Source organism: Phasianus colchicus, chromosome 10 (assembly GCF_987193195.1).
Source record: "Phasianus colchicus chromosome 10, bPhaCol1.hap1.1, whole genome shotgun sequence".
Lineage (NCBI taxonomy): Eukaryota > Metazoa > Chordata > Aves > Galliformes > Phasianidae > Phasianus > Phasianus colchicus.
In genome coordinates, this window is record NC_143445.1 from 6,088,714 (window position 1) to 6,106,621 (window position 17,908).

The 17,908-nt window shown below is 48.3% G+C and overlaps 2 protein-coding genes across 2 annotated transcripts; both read left to right on the plus strand.

Moving 5' to 3' along the window:
• The first annotated feature begins 7,588 nt into the window (after nt 1–7,588).
• On the plus strand, nt 7,589–9,821 carry LOC116230960 (G protein-coupled receptor 35-like). Its single transcript, XM_090147782.1, has 2 exons — nt 7,589–7,676; nt 8,431–9,821. Exons 1-2 carry the CDS (start codon nt 7,589–7,591, stop codon nt 9,432–9,434), a joined length of 1,092 nt encoding a protein of 363 aa, XP_090003908.1. The 3' UTR covers nt 9,435–9,821.
• A 604-nt stretch (nt 9,822–10,425) lies between these two features.
• On the plus strand, nt 10,426–14,054 carry LOC116230816 (G protein-coupled receptor 35-like). Its single transcript, XM_031596198.2, has 2 exons — nt 10,426–11,000; nt 12,586–14,054. Exon 2 carries the CDS (start codon nt 12,598–12,600, stop codon nt 13,543–13,545), a length of 948 nt encoding a protein of 315 aa, XP_031452058.2. The 5' UTR covers nt 10,426–11,000; nt 12,586–12,597; the 3' UTR covers nt 13,546–14,054.
• The last annotated feature ends 3,854 nt before the right edge of the window (nt 14,055–17,908 follow it).

Genomic DNA, 17,908 nt, shown 5'->3' on the forward strand with positions numbered 1-17,908 from the left:
ACTGAAAATTCCAGTTTGTGTGTATCAAAGTGGAAAGAAGGTGTTAATTTAGCAACAAGGGCTATCAGGAGAAGGGTCAAGATCCTTAAAAAATTTTGGGTCTACCACCAGTCTTAGAGGCAAGAGGTCTCTAAGGAGAGATCCTACTCTATTCTCTCCCTCCAAGTCCGAGGGCTTCACTTAGTAAACATTTTCCTGCCATTAACCTCTGCATTATTTGCCCTATGACAGGTCAGAGCATGGATCATCACAGAGGGTAGATAATAGGCTGTGAAAACAAAGGAAAACATTAATGGATTTTTTCTTCTCTCTTTTAAAACCCATTAAGGCTTCTCTAAGTGTGCTAAAAGCCAAAATGCCCCATGTACTCAGGGGGCTGCAGACATTTACAGAAATGACTTCTTCAGAATGGGGAAAGGACACACATCACAAGCCTCTGCCAGGCAGCTGCCATTTGTTAGGTTACCAGATCACTTGCTCACTTTTTTGCACTCCAAACCACCAACCAGCTGCCCCTTACGCTCTGAAGGGTGCCCATGTGCCACAGATATGGCTCTAGTGCTGCCCTGTGAGGTTTGTGATCATCCCAAGTTCTCCTTTGTGGGAGTTCTTTGGAGGATTGCCCTTCTGCTTGGGTGCAAGGAGTGCAGCTTTGGTGTGGGCAAAGCCCTTTGGCTCAAGGCACCAGCAATGACCTGGCCAGACCCAGGACTCTGAACTCTTGCATTCCCATCCTGAAGACCTATCCTGAAATAAGACAACTCCTGGTGCTCTCTCTCTCTCACTTAGCAAGGGGAGATCAGCAGCAAGCCCAGCATAACTACTGAGTGGAAGAAAAGTTCCCCAGCTCAGCCACATTTTTGCACATCTGTACAAAATCCAGCAACATTAGAGGCAGTGTTTTCTTGAAGTGCAAGAATCTGTAACCTGGAAAGCCCATTGTTTCTTGTGCCAGCTTTTGGCTTATGGCAATGATGCCAAGAATCAGTTTGGAGAGCTGAGGGTTTTGAGAACTCCAGGATTGCTTTGTACTTGCAAGGCATAAAAACATCCCCAACATGGCTTGCAACTCTCCTGCAGCAGTAGGGCCAATTCCTTGCTCTGAAAGATGTGGTATTGCTGTAAGCAGGGGCTTGAGGCCACGGAGCAGCAAGCATCCAAATGTCATGGGAAACATCTCTGCCCACACACTGCAGGGCTGTCCAAGTCCTGGAGAGGATGCAGGTCCCCACAGAAAACCCTGAGCTGCTAACAGTGCTATTTTCCACTGAGTGTGGCCAGCTGTTCCAGCGTCCAACAGAATGATTAGAAAAACAGTAGCGTTAACTAGTTACTCCTAAACAGACTGAAAGCAAGATGAAGCCCAATAGTGGCTTAAAGGAAAAGCAATTCAGTGACCGGGAATCAGGAGAGCAAGATAAGAGGTTTTCTGTGAGAAAAGGTTTGCAATGAAACATAATTGAGTGGTTCCTTTTTTTCCCCTTCCACAACCCATTGAATTAAGCATGTAACCAAGCTGAGCTGATTGCTTCCCTGCCTGAAACACACTGCGTGGTTTTTGGTTAGATTTACTGGCACCAACCATTTCTTTATAACAAGTCTGCCCAACAGTGAAAGTGCCACGGGGGATTTGTATCAGTGCAAGGGGCACAAGGTGCACCCATAATTGGTGTGGGTACGTGAATTAAGGTGGAATTAAGACAGCTCTCTTGCTGCCCCCGCTCTCCTACTGGACAATACTTTACCTTCAGCCATCCCCAGCCAGGAAGACTGATGGGATGGTTCTACATTTCAGCTGCAGGCTGCAGCTGCCCACAACAGTTTTCTTGCCCCAAATCCACCAATACTGCAATGAATGGCTATTTTAAACAACGGACAGTGGGAAGAGGTGAAGGACTGGGAGCCCAAATAAGAGGCTGTTGTGACTACTACAGCAGCAAAGCTTGGGCAGATTTAGCAGTCACTTCACTTACACTGAGTACAGCCCTGCCCCTGACAGGCAGCTGATGGCATTGAGGTCATGAGAAGATGTTAATCTGCAATCTCACCATCTGTATCACTGGCATCTGGAAAATGTATTGCGGCCAGATTTTTGCACAAGGGAGCTGAGGGGAAATTTGTTGCTTTCCTGAGTAAGAAGTTGTGGTCAAATGCTCTCACACAGGTGAAGTGTCAAAACAAGGCAGACAAAGCCCCAGGCACCTTCATTGTTACATGGGATCCAGCACATGGAATTTTGCTTGCTCTTCCCAGCACTGTGCACTCCCTGGCTCCTGCAGCTGTTGCTCATGGAGAGCAGCACTATGAGCTGGATGGCATCCTCTTCACCAGATTTCCTGCCCAGGTGTTGTTCCTTCTTTCTAGAAAGTGCAGAGGTCTTCCCATGAGACTCCATGAAAGGCACATCTATTCTGACAAAGCTGTCTTGATTATAGGAAGAGAACTGGGAGAGCAGCCATTGGTGGTGTGAGGTCAGTGGCTGTGTGTCACACTGCCTCCAGTTCTCAGTGATGACACACATGGGTGTCAGGGATGGGACTCCGGAAGCCAACACATCCAAGCAGCAGAGTGTAGAGCTGAACTTCCCAAACCACATTTTCCCCACGCTGTGCCCATGCAGAGTGCACATGTGCCTCTCTCCCAGAGGCTCTGCCTTTCTGCCGCATCCATGCTCTCTGCTATTCTGTTGTGCTCACTGTGCGTGCACTCAGTGCAGCTCCAGAAAAAAAGAACAGTAGATACTTAAATGCATGCTTCCCTGTGGTGGAAAACAGGACAGACATGAACAACTAAGTCTGACTGCTGACATATTACACTTCACAATGCACACACCACCCAGTGGGCTGAGGGCAGCACCAGTTGCTTTGAATCCACTTATTCCAACTGCAGAGTTTGATTGTATTGAATGCTTACTAGCACGTACAGGAGGGAAAAAGATATCTGTTGCCAGGGCTGGGTGATGACACCAGCCAATGACAAAGTCCTTTTACATCCAAATGATTGTACCACAACGTAGCCTTCTGGATTATAAATACAGGACTGAGATCTTCACAGTTGAAATGTGGGAAGGAATATAAATAAGGCTGAGGGCGTTTGCTTTGCTGCCTTCTTAAAGGTGGTACAATCAAAGGTCACTCAGTGTGTCACATGAAGTTTGACATCATTGCACGTAGGTATTCCTCCTGTTTCACACCACAACCAAAACCACACCACGTAGTCATGCATAGCGCACTCTATTTTATCAACACAAAAACAGATGTAATCTGTGCTAGCATCCTTCCATCCAGGGATGTGGTAGGAGGCTGAAGAAAGTGCAAAGAGCTGAGGAGATCTTTAAAGAAAAAGAGATTGGATTTTTCTGATTTTATTTCTTGTAACAAAGTCATCCATATCTCAGAGCAGGCAGACTACTCCTAGTAAAGCTCACCTGGGATTCAGTAGGCAAAAGCCTTGTCCCACATCACTGTCCTCTTGACAGACGATGGCTATAGTACTATAGTCCAAGTTGTAATCTACAGCTATAGGGATAGGAAACATGTAGGGCCTTTTTGGGTGCCCTCAAAGGACCAGAGCCCCTGCAGGGAAAAGTCTCATTGCTGTGAATTTGTAGGAGCTGAGACTGAAGCCTCTTGTTTGGCAACCAACCCAGCAGACCCACTGCAGTGCTGTAATGCTATAATGTGATGGAAAATACAGCAATAATAGCAGGGTGGCACAATTTGAGACTACAACAAATAAGAACCAGTCCAAATGCAGAACAAATAAGAACAGCTGCAAATGCAGAAACAAAAAAACAGCTTACCTTTAGAAGACCTCAGGTAGAAAGGAACACCAGCAAGATACCCTCACCTCCTCTACCAGCCCTTAAATGAGGTCTGGGAAGGGCTGGATCCCGGCTCCATCCCTTCCAATTACTCAGATACATTGCATGCACCTAAGCTCCCCTGGGTTGGCCCTGCCTTCCACCAGGTGCTCAATCACTGCTTCAGGCCATGACCGCATTTCTGCTACCCTCCCTCCATGGATGGGAGCACAGGGCAGAGCAGTTCTGTGACTGCAAAGTACATAACATTGACCACATTATTGATCAACTGCCAGCACTGGTTTTTCTACTAGTTTAAGTAGAAAAAAGTCAATGATGTTTTCAGTAGAAAACTCAAAGTCATTCTAGGCTCAGTGACCTCAGCATGTTGATCAGCATGTTTGCATGCTTGCTCCTTTTCTGGGCTCCCAGGGGAGCAGCTCTCTGTTCTCCTCAGCTCAGAGCAGTTCTCCCCAGCAGCAGGGCTGCCATGTGGCCGCAGTGGGTCACTGATCCCAGGTGCAGGCTGTCCCTCCACTGCACTGTGCCTCATGATGGACAGGGCTTCTCCCCAAAATGGCCTTCAGGACCCCACAGGGAGACCTGTGGACGGGACGCGTGCCCACACCGTGAGAGCTCCTCATCCTGCAAGAGCTCCCCACAATGTAGTGAGACAGCCACAGCCATGTGTTGGTGGGTGACAGCTGTGCAACCTGTGAGTCACTGCCCTTCCTGTCCCACTTTGCATGGTCTGAGCACACACATCGGGGTGAGTGTGGGCACCATCAGCGTGGAGACAGCCGAGGCTGAAGGCTTTGCTTTTTCCACAGACACGGGCAGCAGGAGAAAGCAGAGTACTTGTGCCCACCTGGCTGGAGAGGAGACCTCTTTGGGCCTGGTGGATGGTGAGCACAGCTACGGCAAACTGCTCCTTTCAGCCTGGTGTCATCATTCTACTGCTAACTGAAACAGCAGGGTCTGCATGTAGAAGTGCATATGTGGCAACGTGGCTGTGTCCTGTGTCTCATAAGACTCCTTATAACAGCTTAACTTGCTGCACTGCCAGTGCAAACACTGGGTGCCCCATCACCGGGCCATGGGCACAACACCCCCAGTCCCAAAGGAGCAGTCTGGCTCCAGGCTGAGATCCTGCAGAACCAACTCTCACTTGGATGACTCATTACCATACTGGTTTCTCACCTTCTGCGGACACAAACATGCTTATCGACAAGTCTCCCATGAAAGGAAATTATGCTGCTGTGATAGTTTCCACTGCATCATTTCTACCAGACACTGAAGCCCACTGCTACCCTGAACCCCCAGGGAACTTTTTGCTCCCTTCCCCTGTGCCTTTTTCCATTCAGCACATCTCTGTGCTTATTATGGGGTGAATGCAAGGTATGTAAGTCTCCATGTAAGTGGAGCAGTGTGAGTGGGTTTCATCTCCATGACCTTCTGTTGGGTGCCCTGATCTGCACCTCCAGTGCACCCAATTTGTGAGTGAGTGAAGTACCTTGTGCACTCTCTTATGAACAGCCAACCATCAACAGCAGCCCTGCACCAAAGAAGTGTTACAGTACTGAGGGTCAGTGGGCTGGTCGGGTACTGAGGGTCAGTAGGCAGCAAGGCCATTCCCCACCAGCCCTAAGGCATGCTCATTGCTAACACCAGTTAGACAGCCCATCTCTGGGCTTATAGATGCCTATCCTTCATCCAATTCTGCCAGAGCAGGATCTGACAAGTGAAGCTCTACCCCAAGACTGTGGCAGAGCCCCCCAGGCCCATGGCCAGCCTGAAGGCAGGGGAGCAGCTGGAGCCCTGCCATCGCAGACACCTTCTGCTGCACCACTGCCCCATGCAACAAACACATCCCAAGGGGCTCTTGGAGGAGCCACGTTCATCTGAAGAGGCTGTGAGGTGTTCTCCACCCTGGGGATTGCCTGTGCCATGCACTGAACTGCCCGGGACTGCATAAGGATGGCCTTGCATCTTCGGCTGTTCAAGTGAGCCAGTAACAGATGCTGCACCTTCCTGGCTGTGCCCAGCTTGGTGTCAGCACAGCAGCCTAGCTCTGCATTAACTGAGTACACTTGCTAGCCAATGACCACACTTCTAGGTAGTGTCAAGTGATGAGGCACTGAGTCCTCATGGAAAGCATTACAGGCAGCAGATGATCTTATCTTTCAGAACAAGCAGACATGAGATCCTTTCTCACGCAGGAGGAGGAGGTACTATAGAAGCCTTCAAGTACTCGCGAGCTGTCAGTTCAGGTGCATCATGTGTGCCTGATCACAGCCCATCTGGCCCCACTCCTGCTAGGTTGCTGCTGAGACCTGCTGTGACTCTGTGGCTTTATACCCTCAGGTAACTTCACCCTGTCTTGTTCTCTTGCTCTGCATGCTCAGGGGCCTGCTGTGGTGGGGAGGAGGTGGAGGAAGCTCAGTGCCTGGCTTCTCTGATTCAGCACAGATGCTGCTGCACATGGTCCTGCTGTACTGCTGAGATGTTCTTTTCCTGTGCTTACTGCAGGAAGAGCAGAGCAGGCTGCTTTCTAACAGCAATTGGTGGCTAGAAACTAAGCTATTCTCATTGTCACCCCAGCGGGTATTGGCCACCACCATGCTGCTGTGACACCTGTTGTGTCCCCAGCCTCTGTCTCACATTGCTTTCTCCAAGCTCCCTGCTCAAGGCCAGGAAAGAACTGGAGAAAAATGTGCCCAGTCCTTGTCTTGTTCCCACCTCCCAGCTTCCCATCCTGCTGCAGTCTGTGGCGGACACAGTGCTGTGCTGTTGCCCCTCTGGCCCCAGCCTGCTCCTGCTCCTGCGGGAGCACTGAGATGCTCTGGTACTGCAGCCATCAACTCACCACCTCTGATCCACATTAAGCATTTTCAGCAGCTGGAGGATGTGCTAGTTTATCGTGCAGCATCTCTTTGAGGAAGCTTACTGTTCACCCATACTTTATCTGTGTCTGCTTTCACACCCTCTGCTAGTTTCCTCCCTCTTCCTGCAGCCTGTGAGCTCCTGGCCAGCAACACCTGCAAGCCCTGAGCTGCTGGGCAGGTTGCTGGGAACTGCATTGGGACCACATCTTCTGCTCCAAAGCCAACGTCAGCCAGAGCCCTTCACGCTGCAGGGCACGCTGGTGGTTTGCCTGTGCTGTACTTCAGCACAGAGGCTGTGCTGGCAGTGCACACCACAGCCAACCTAGAGCAACCTGGGCATCAGCCACACCTGCAAAGATGTGGTAAGCTTAACATGGCAGCTGCACTGTGGAGGAAGGTGTTCCCCTGCTGCTACTTACTGAGGTTCAGAGAGGTTTTCCTTGGGTGACAGCTAGCAGGCAGCAAGCAGCAATCTCTGTTGGGAAACCCAGACTTGAGCATGCAATAATCCTGTGAGAGCTCTGCGTAGGAGTCACATTAATGTCTGCTGGTGTCCAGGACGCTTGTCTAACCCCCTCACACTTGAGGTATTTATCAGTTAGCAGGCCTGCAGCCCAATGCTGCAGGTAGCACCCTCACCATCCGACCACAAGCTCTGTGTTCTTCTCAGGGACAAATAACTGCTTAACCAGGGCGCTGCTGTCACACTGTCTCCCTGCGTCTCTGAGGATTTCACCAAATCGCCACCATTTCACTCTCCCAGTAGAGTGGTAAAATCTTGCTTTAAAAATAAAACATTATATTCTTTCCAACGTGCGCTGAGATGCAAGCAGAAGTTCCGCAACATCACTGATTTGGAGAAAACCCCTTGTGCAGGACACACAGAGTTGCTTTGCATAGGATGGAGCCTGATAAAAGCTGTAAAAAGTGTATGAAGATTTTATCGGATCTTCATACAAACAGCAATGCTGTGAAGCATCTGGCAGACAGTGTGACAGAGGCTCAGGACCTACTCTTATGTCTCATGGGTTTCCCAGGGTGTTTGCCCTGAGAAGGAAACACTTAAGCCCTTACTTGCAGCTTCTTGTCACGCAGGACCGCTTCTTCTTTTGGGTAAGTCTTTCTGCTTTACGTCTGCAGACTTTTACTCTCTTCTGGAATGAACAGATCTAACGTTTGTTCAATCCTTCCTTCCCTGCAGTGAGGATGAGAGCAGCATGCCTCACTCACTCCCTTTGGGTTTTGTCATGCCTTTGGGATGCAGGACTCAGATTCTGCTCTGTTTTCCTCAGCTCGGAGCAGGAGCAGCAGGTCCTGGGCCAAGAGACTCATTAGAAGAATTTCTGCTCATGGGTTATACATACTTAGTGCTGGCTGCTTCAGTCCCTGCCTGTCTCAAAACCAAGTCTGAATCATTTTGTCTCATCTGCACAGGCTGGCTTAGAAAATTAGTACTGACATTATCACAGGTTGTCCTGGTATCCATGTGTTCTCTTCTGCATGTCTTCCCCCCCCCTCATTCAACAGCTCCTATTTAATTGAGGCTGCCTGCTGTGTCCTATTGGAAGTGCTCCCAGAGATATTTACTCATAAACTGAGTAAATACAAACAGAGCTTGAGACAGAGATCCATCCCAGTTACAGGATGCCTGAGAAAGCCAATCTTGTAGACTCAAATTCACATTTATAACAGAGTAAATATTTCCTTAAATGACCTTTTTATAGGAACCATGCACTTACTGAGAGGTAGGAGGGTCTTACCATTTTTTCCCCATTTCAGGTCTCAGACCATCACGTCATCCACATATCAGGACAATGAATGAGTCCAAGAACTGCAGTCTCACAGACATAGAGGTGAATCCCTATGTTCATCTCACTGAATTTGCTCTATATATCATCACTTTCTTTTTTGGATCAATTTTTAATGTCCTTGCCCTGTGGGTGTTCTTCTGCAAAATAAAGAAGTGGACAGAAACCAGGGTGTACGCCATCAACTTGATCTTTGCTGATTTCTTTGTCATCTGCACCTTGCCTTTCATGGCATATTTGATCTGGAAAAAGTCAGTCCGAAATGAACTCTGCCAGTTTATAGAGGCAATGTACTTCATCAACATGGTAGTGAGCATCTACGTCATTTCATTTATCTCCATTGATCGGTACCTCGGCATAAAGCACCCCCTGAAAGCTCGGGCCTTCAGGTCTCCATCCAAAGCTGCTCTTCTTTGTGGGCTCCTGTGGCTCGCTGTCACCATTGCAACCATCTTAAAACTTCAGAAGAGATATGCTGACTTCTGCTTTCAGTACGATGCCAGCACTCCCACCACTCTGATGCTGCTTTCCATGTTCTTCATTTTCACTCTTCCATTAGCAACCTTGACTTTTTGTTCCATAGAAATCATCCGGAACCTTAAGAGACAGCTAAAGACAAACTCACTGGAGGAGAAGTCAATCCAGAAAGCTCTTTATATCATTTATGCCAATCTGATTGTGTTTCTTCTATGTTTTCTGCCGTCCCACCTCATGCTCATTGCCAGCCTCATAATGAACCACACTGAAACTACCTGTTCCCTGAACCACTTTTTGAGGAACTTCTCCTCCATGACGCGGTGCTTTGCCACGTCCAACTGCTGCCTGGACTCTGTCTGCTACTACTTTGTGACCAAGGAGTTCCAGGAAGCCATCCTGCTGCCCAAGTCCAGCACTGCCAGAACAACGCAAACCCATTCTGTGCAGACACACGTTTGCTAAAGAAAGGAGAAACTAAACAAAACGAAACCACAACAAAACCAACAAATTCTACGGTGCCAAGAGGAGATATGGCTGTGCTGTTATGGGGATAACCATCCCCCTTTCGCTCCAAGGAGAGCTTTGTTATGTGTATCATTGTTAAGCTGTAATTTCTACCCTGTGTTTCTACTAAGCTGATAAATCATTTTACATAGAGGTGCCAAAGTGAGCCTGCAATGGCAGTGCATTAACATGTTCCCTTCCCCTCCATGTGTTACTCTTATGGGAAGAAGGGTGGCCCGTGTATGTCAGTCACCCTGTTTTATTTCAGGTTGCAACTAAAGTCAACTCAACCTAAAACACAAAAGCCAACAAAAAACCCTGTACTGTGCTTTATCTCATGGTGTATCTCAGATTGCTTGCATTAAAACAATCCGACGGTGCCAGGCTGGACCCCAGGTTTGCCCTGCTGGCAGCAGTGCAGGCTTGGGGTAGCATCACACAGCTGGACACAACTGGACACAGCTGGGTTTCCACAGCCTGCCTACACTGTCACCTCTCACATTTCCATGGCTATAATGCATTTTATGAGTAAGCAGTTCAGAAAAGCCAGTGGGGAGAACAAGGGGGGAGACAGGGTGGGGGATGATCCCCTGTTCTTCTTTGCTGCCTAGGAAAGGGCTTTTTTCTTTCTAAATACTGACAAATCTCAGTAACTGCTGCCAAGTGCTGTCCAGGCACTTCCTGAAGAGAGCAGAGCACCAGAAATTGCTGTGAGAGAGTCCTACTATGTCCTGAGCCCTCCCTGCCCATTTACACAATTTCCCCACCTCCTGACACCCACAGAACTCTCCCCTCTGTGCCAGTGCCTCCTACCTGTGCCTGGTTGGCCATTTCTGGTGTGGCTTTCCCCATCACACTGATGAGCCATGGTAAAGAAGCACCACGTAGAGGACAAGCAGGACCACCACATATGCCCCCATCTTGCAAAAACAAACAAACAAACAAAAAACAACAAAGAGCAACATGCCAGGACCCTTGCTCTGGGCCCACCTTTGCAGGTGCACAAGCACTGATGTGCCCCTCAGGAAAAGCCACTGCCCTTCCCTCTGCTTACTCTGCAACCACACCCAAGGCACCATGGTGTGCTGAGCTCCCAGGGGGTCCTTCTGCTGCCAAATGGGCAATTTGCAACCATTGTGGGTTTTATTTTAGAAAGGATTTGTTTTCAAACCACTGAAAATATGAAATTTTAATTGCTCGTTTGTGTGCATGGTAGCAGAGGGAGAGCAGGTTGTGTGCAAAAACGGATGGTGGTCACTGAGCTGATGAGAGAGGAACAACAGAGGGCACCAGAGACTCAGCCGTCCTAAAGAGGAGGTGGTAAATAAGCAATTTTGGGGAACAAGAGTTCATTACCGTTCTTCAGTGCTCCCGAGCCATCAGCAGCAGGCTCCTGAGCAGCTTTGCTCAGCACAGCATCACCCCACTCAGCATCACCCTGCACAGCACCCACAGCCCTGGCATCTCCTGAATAACTGTGACCTGCCCAAGGACCTGACCCGAGGACAGCCCCACAAGAAGCAGGTAATTTTTAATTCTTTTTGCATGGTTGTGTGGCAGTGTGCTCTGTTTCCTGAGCTCCTTCACAAAGCACTGCCCAGGGCTCCCCACTTGGTAGCAGTGGTACGGAGGTGCCTCACTCTCCTCCTACCCTTCACTGATGTGCTCTGCTGTTTGGCAGCCACATGTGCTATCCAGGGAGGTCTTCACCCCATGTTGTGGCCATGTACCACTCCTCTCCATGCACCTTCTGTGAGGGGACACCCTGCTGTGGGCACACTGAGGCATGGGACCAGGGGATTGCTGTGGGCTCAGCACTCACATGGGGGATTCGCGGGGCTCGGCTGCTAGGTGGGACAGTGATTGGCAAGCAGAAAGCAGCATTTCTAGTGCAGGATGGTGACAGTAGGCTGGCAGGGAACAGCTGTAGGGTGGATGGTAGCATTGTGCAGCCAAGGACCTGGGATGCTGGAAGCTCACAGGAGCCAGGACACTGGCTGCATGTCAGCCCTTCCATAAATTCCGTTCTGAAAGTTGTATCTCTGTAATACCACCCCAACTCTGGTACTGGGGCAGGTGCTGAGCTTTCTTCTGGCATTGTCGGATCCAGCTTCCAGTTTAGTGTCCAGTTTTGGACACTAAAAATGATCCATGTAGTTCATGCAGTCAGACTGTTTCTCCACAGTTTAGATAGTAGGGCTTAAAAGCCACTGACTTATAAGGCAATGTATCTATAACAGATGACAGGAATCTGATTGTTTTCTTTTCATGCTTCTCTGTAACTGCAGACTGAGTCTGATTTCACCCTTCCTGGTCTTTGCTGGTAGCAGATAGTAGCAGATGCCCTGAACTATTTACAGAAGCACCAGGAGTAGGTTAGAATCTTGGATTTGTGTTTTCTGCGCTGGCAACATTTTGGCTTCCTATATTGAAGGCTGAGATCAGACAGGCGTCCCCTCCTGTTGTCAAGCCATACATCTCCAGCAGGCAGAAGGAGGAGTGGCAGTGCCCATGGCACACACTGTGCTCCAGGAATAAAGCCACCAGCGCTGTCCTACAGCCGTGTTCACCAAGGAAGGACCTGAGTCCTGGGTGGGTTCATGGGCATAGCAAGACATCGGATGGCTTTGGCAGTAAAGCAAATAAGAAATGCTGCCCAGCTCTGCTTTGAGCTGTCCTAAAGCAAGAGAGCCAATAGATCTCCAATAACCACAGAAGTGGCAGAGGTAAGGGACTACAAAATCCTGCTTTGGAGACCCTCTGCTGTTACCAAAACTGTGTGAAGGTGGATGTAGGGTGGGCCAGCCAGGCCTGCAGGCAGATGGGTTGCTGTCCCACAATAGTTGCAGGAGGGGTTTGCTTCTGGTTTTTTTTAGCTGCTGTGAAGAGCCACAGAGCCCCTGCAGGTCTGCATCCCAAAAATCCCAACTGCTGTGCACATGCAGAGCCCCAGGAGAGCTGTGTGCCACCCTGTCCCACCCACAGTTCTGACTCATGCAGTGCAGAGGAGCCAGGAGCTGTGGAGCCAAGGCTGAGGGCACTGCCATGGGACCCGGCCCAGGGGATTTGTCCCCGAGCTTGGTCTGTCACCTGCACCCTTTTCTTGCAGAGACTGCCCACCATGTCGAACTGCACAGAAATCAGCAGCATGTTGCAGGATCGTGTCATGCTATTTCAGCTGATTGTCTACATCCCAGTCCTCGTTTTGGGGTTCCTGCTGAACACCATCGCCTTCTGGGTCTTCTGCTGCAAACTCAAGAGATGGACTGAGACCCGGGTGTACATGATCAACCTCATGTTTGCAGACTGCTCCCTGCTCTTCACCCTGCCTTTCCTGATATATTTTACCAAGAACAAACATCCCATAGACGAGCTGTGTCTCGCCATAGAGATGATACATTTTACGAACAGTCCTATGAGCATCTTCATCATCATGCTGATTGCCATCGATCGATACATTGCAATCAAGTTCCCTCTGAAAGCAAAAACTCTTCGATCCCCACTGAAATCAGCCTGTATCTGCGGGTTTCTTTGGATAATGCAAATAGGTTATTCCTACTTGAACATGTTTTTTAAAAAAAAGAGAGAAAATTTCTGCTTTCAGAAACATTCTACTCAGCCTGCATATTTAACATCATTCTCCATTTGCTTTTGGTATTTTATTCCCCTAGTGATCATAATTTTTTGTTCCATACAAGTCATCAGATGTCTCAGAAAGAAGATGGCCAGCAGCCACCATGAGACAAAGCTAATCCAGAAAGCAATCCACATTATTTCTGTGAATTTGTGTGTGTTCATCTTATGTTTTTCACCGATCTACATTGCATTACTCCTGCGACTCGCAGCGGAACTTGCTGGAGCTTGTCACCTGCTTTCAAAAGTTAGGGTTTCTATTCAGATCCTTTCATGCTTAGCCAATTCCAACTGCTGCCTCGATGCATTCTGCTATTACTTTGCAGCCAAGGAAAGTCAGGAATTTTCCTCTCTGCTCCCCACTTGTATATCAGTGAGGTCTAAGATGAACCAAAGCCAAGAGTCGCAGCAACCCACAGATCAAGTCACACCATAGAAAAAGGAAAGTGCGCTATGGATTTTAAGACCAAATCACTGCACAGGTTCTGAAGCAGAGGGAATGGGACCACTTGCAATTGCTCTGGGTATGGGCATTTCTGTAGAAAGGGATTTGATAATAACTTGAATTTTGTCCTGCTGCTCTCACAATTAAATGCGGCTCAGATTATTGCCTTCAATAATTGTATCACAGGTTCAGGTGTCTCCTCGTCAATAGAGAGATCCCCCTGGTACAGAGAATAGCTGATAAAGCCATTGTTTTGACCACGCACTTTGTTGTACATATCATGCAGTTTAACATAAGAAACTTAGCACTGTTACAGCAATGTATAAAGCCACTTCTACTACTGTAATTTTTGGTCATTAAAATAAGGGAAAAGCCACTCCAGTACAATGCCAAGCCTAATACATCTGTGTCAAAGGATTTGCCTGTACAGTGGCAGTTTCTTGCCAATTTGCAAAATCTCAGTGCCTGCAGCTATCAGCAGGATGCTGGCTCACATTCAGTCTGACTGACCTGTAGTTCTCCTGATCCTTCCACCTGCTTTTGTGGATGGGCACTGCATTAGCTAACCTCCAACCAACTTCAATCTCTCCAGTTGGCCAGGACTGCTGGTAAATTACTGACATGGCTTGGTGAGCATTTCTGGTAGCTCATTCTGTACTTCAGTCCACAAATGTCCAAACTTTTGGCTTGCCTGGGCTGCACTGACTGAAGAGGAACTGTCTTGAGTTGCATATACATAAGTTGCACCAAAAGTCTTATTTATTTCCATGGAAACAACAACAGCTACGAAGAGCACAGTAACACTATTTGACAAAGCAAATTCTCAGCTACAAAACACTATTTTTCATCACAGTCATCACCGTCAGCCATGCATTGTCACCAGCAATGAACAGGAGCCTGCATGCCACACTCCTCAAAGCACTTTCATGGAGAGATCTCCTCCAAGTCCAGAGGAGACATGACCAGATTTTTCATTGAGTTGAATGTCTGATTGCAACTCTATACATTCCATTTGAAAATTCACAGGTAATGTATTTATATCAATTGAAAATAGAATTGTGAATATATCAAAAAATCGAAGATTTTTTTCAGCAATCTTGAAACCTATTCTCAAATTCCTGTATCAGAATGGAAAGCACGGTTGCATATTTTTCTCTATTCTCAGGACTGTGCTTAACCAGTGTATCAAAATGCAAACAATTATTTGCTGTCACTTGGGCTAGCACTGCTCTGTGCCCTCCCTGTGCTCTGATTTGAGCCCAGACAGTGCTGGTAGGACGCATGTTGTTGCTGAGCTATGGGTGCATGCTTGGGGCCAGATCGTGCCAATTGGAGGGCAGAGCTGCTGCCATGACGGTGTGGGGTTGAGGGCGGCCACAGGACGGGCTATGCTGGGCCTCGTGTGGGCTGTGAGCCATGGGCTGGACATACTGCCCTAAGGGGATCCCATCTGGCCCCACAGGTCTGTGCGTGCTCAAGTGGTGTAGTAGGTCACAAGTTACTTCCCCATGGATTATAAGGACTTCATTCTGCTCAGTATCTCTGTGCTCAGCCAGGATGGCCTTCTTCTGCACTCACTCATTTTTGACACAAAGGGACAGCCTGCTCCTGTGCATTCCAGATTTTGTTCCAGAAGAATATCTAGCCTTCCTGGACTCCTCTGTCCTTTAGAACTAACTCCTGAGGGACTCTGTCAGCTGGGTCCTGAAATAAACCAAAATACACCCTTGGAAAATCCAAAGATCGTATCTGCCAAAGTCATCCCAGTCTCATGATGGGACTTCCCAAAACCAAAACGACGTTTCATCACGCAGGGCAGTTCTGAGAAGCCTTCAGCCACGGCTCTACCACAACTTCCACAGAAAGGTCTCGCAAAGCCCACCCACATCAGGCTTCCTCTGAAAACTCTTTGTGGAGTGACCAGGGCTGCATCTACATTGCATGGCACACTGCTGTCTTCTGGGTACTGACCATCCTACAGCATGGTGTTCACTGGAGGAGCAATTCATGAAAATGATAATGTGGTGATACACAAATCTTTGCCATCTCCCAGCACAGGAATCTGAGTAATGACAGCAGGAAGCAGCAGCCACAGCCTTTCAGTAGCTCTGACAAGCAGGGCTGGCACTTTGTTAAGCTTTTTGTAAAATCTAAAGAGGCTTGTAACTGGCACTGTACCTGTCAGTACAAAAAGTAACTTTTGCTAGAATGAAAAGAAGATAGAATCAGTGGAAAAAGTGTACAAACCACTCTTACTCTATAAGGCGATGTCTGCTAAAGTCAGCATGAGCCCTTTGTTCAGGCTTTACTGGGAAAGGCCTCCTGATATCAGATGTGGGTTCTCTACCCTTTCCTGCCACGTCACACGTTGCTTTTGCATGTGAGTTAGACCCTGTTAGACAACACACCGCCTTTAAATACATTTTAAAATTTCTTTGAAAATTGCAGTGGTCCACTGCACTTCTACATTGCTGTCTCTTTCCTAAAAGGTTACCAAAGGGGGCCAAAGTAGGAGGTGAGGAGACAGATGGGAGGGACAGGGCTGGGGGAAGAATAGGTGGATGCACATAGGAAATTTGGGCTGGCTCTGATCCCACCAGGTCCAGCCAGGGCTGGCTTCACGGCCTCTGCACAACTGATGGCTCTCAGTTCATCCAGACCCTCCTATCCATGAAGTTCTCTGTACAGGAGAGACATGAACCTGTTGGAGCACATCCAGAGGATGGCCACAGAAATGATCCAAGGGATGGAACACCTCTCCTATGAGGACAGACTGAGAGAGCTGGGGCTGTGCAACCTGGAGAGGAGAAGGCTGTGAGGTGACCTGATAGTGGCCTGCCAGTATCTAAAGGGGAGATACGGGAAAGAAGGGAACAGACTCTGTAGCAGGGTCTGTGGTGATAAAACAAGGGGAAATGGTTTCAAGCTTAAAGGGGAGGAGATTTAGGTTGCATATAAGGAAAAAGTCTTACAGTAAGGGTGGTGAGACACAGGAACAGGTCGCCCAGAGATACGGTGGATGCCCTGACTCTGGAGACTCTCAAGGCAAGGCCCCTGGGCAACCTGATGGATGCCCCTATTAGTGCAGGGAAGTTGGATTAGGCGATCTTTAAAGGTCCCTTCCAACACTAAGGATTCTATGATTCTATGATTTATAGCCACTAATTCTGACATCCGCATTCACTGAGACACCTACTGCATTCAGGATCCCTTAGTTTTGCAGGGCACTGCACCTGTTTGTGCACACCACACATTGTTTGGAACCAACCCTACCTAAATACCTGTGTCCCCAGCAGGTGCACAAAGTGAGGTGCATGAACATTGCTATTTCAAACAAAAGGTTAATCGCACTAACATTTGAACATCCAAACACAAGCATTGCTCGGCAGTTTCCAAGGGATGGAGAGAAACAAGCTGAACCTTTCAGTGTTCGTGCTCAATGTTGGTGTGGCTGGAGGGTCAAAGCTGGGTTACAGCACAAAGCAGCCTGTGAGTGTGTTATCTGCCACCGTTGGTTCCTGTGTGGCTCTGAGGACAGAGAAAGGGGAAGCAGGCAGCAGCCAGGGTCACTCATGAGATGGGGCTGATGCAATTAACACTGCTGTTTCACAGGCTTCCCATGCTAAAAATAGCACCGATGCATTCTGCTCCCAAACCCTAGTTTCATTTTGATCAACACCGACTGTTGCAATGTCTCTTCTTCCCATCAGAAAATCAGAGAAAGAAAGACCCTGGGCAAGAAGCTTGCAGAGCCTGAATGCAGCAGGGCAATGCAGTGTCCTGCTGCATGTGGGGAAGGGATGCTGGTACCTCCCTCACCTTTCCCCAGGCCCTGTCCTGCTGCCATGTGCCAGGCCTTGCACACCTGAGCTAGCAGAGCTGTACCAGAAGCATGGGTGAGCACCCTGGGGAGGGCTCTGTTTGGCTACGGATCAGCTTCAAGTCAGAAACCAGGCAGAGCTTATGGAGGAAGGAAAAAGTGATTGTTCAGTACAGAAATAAGTCTTAGAGCTCAGGAAGTGTAAAGATCAAATAGCTCTCAGCAATAAATCAAGGTGATAGGTATTTAAACAGGAGACATTCTCTCCTTAAACAAAAAAGCTGCTTACACATATGAATCACAAGCAGAAGGGAGCAAATCACCCAGTGCTGCTGTTGAAACAAACAACAAAAGTGACATGGAAATGATGCCATTTAGGGATCAAATAGCTGGGTGTACTAATAGGTCGACAACTGTTTGTAAGATCTGCAAAGAGGGAGAATGGGAAGCCACAGGAGAAGTATTTAAGCCAAGCTCTATTACAACAATACAGTAGCAAGGTGTAAATCTCAGAGGCTGATTTGCAATGCATAG

Coding starts and splice junctions, on each gene's coding strand:
- LOC116230960 (XM_090147782.1), top strand. CDS start 7,589: ATGGAGCCTGATAAAAGCTGTAAAAAGTGTATGAAGATTTTATCGGAT. Junction 7,677..8,430: donor TGTGAAGCATCTGGCAGACA/GTGTGACAGAGG, acceptor GCACTTACTGAG/AGGTAGGAGGGTCTTACCAT.
- LOC116230816 (XM_031596198.2), top strand. CDS start 12,598: ATGTCGAACTGCACAGAAATCAGCAGCATGTTGCAGGATCGTGTCATG.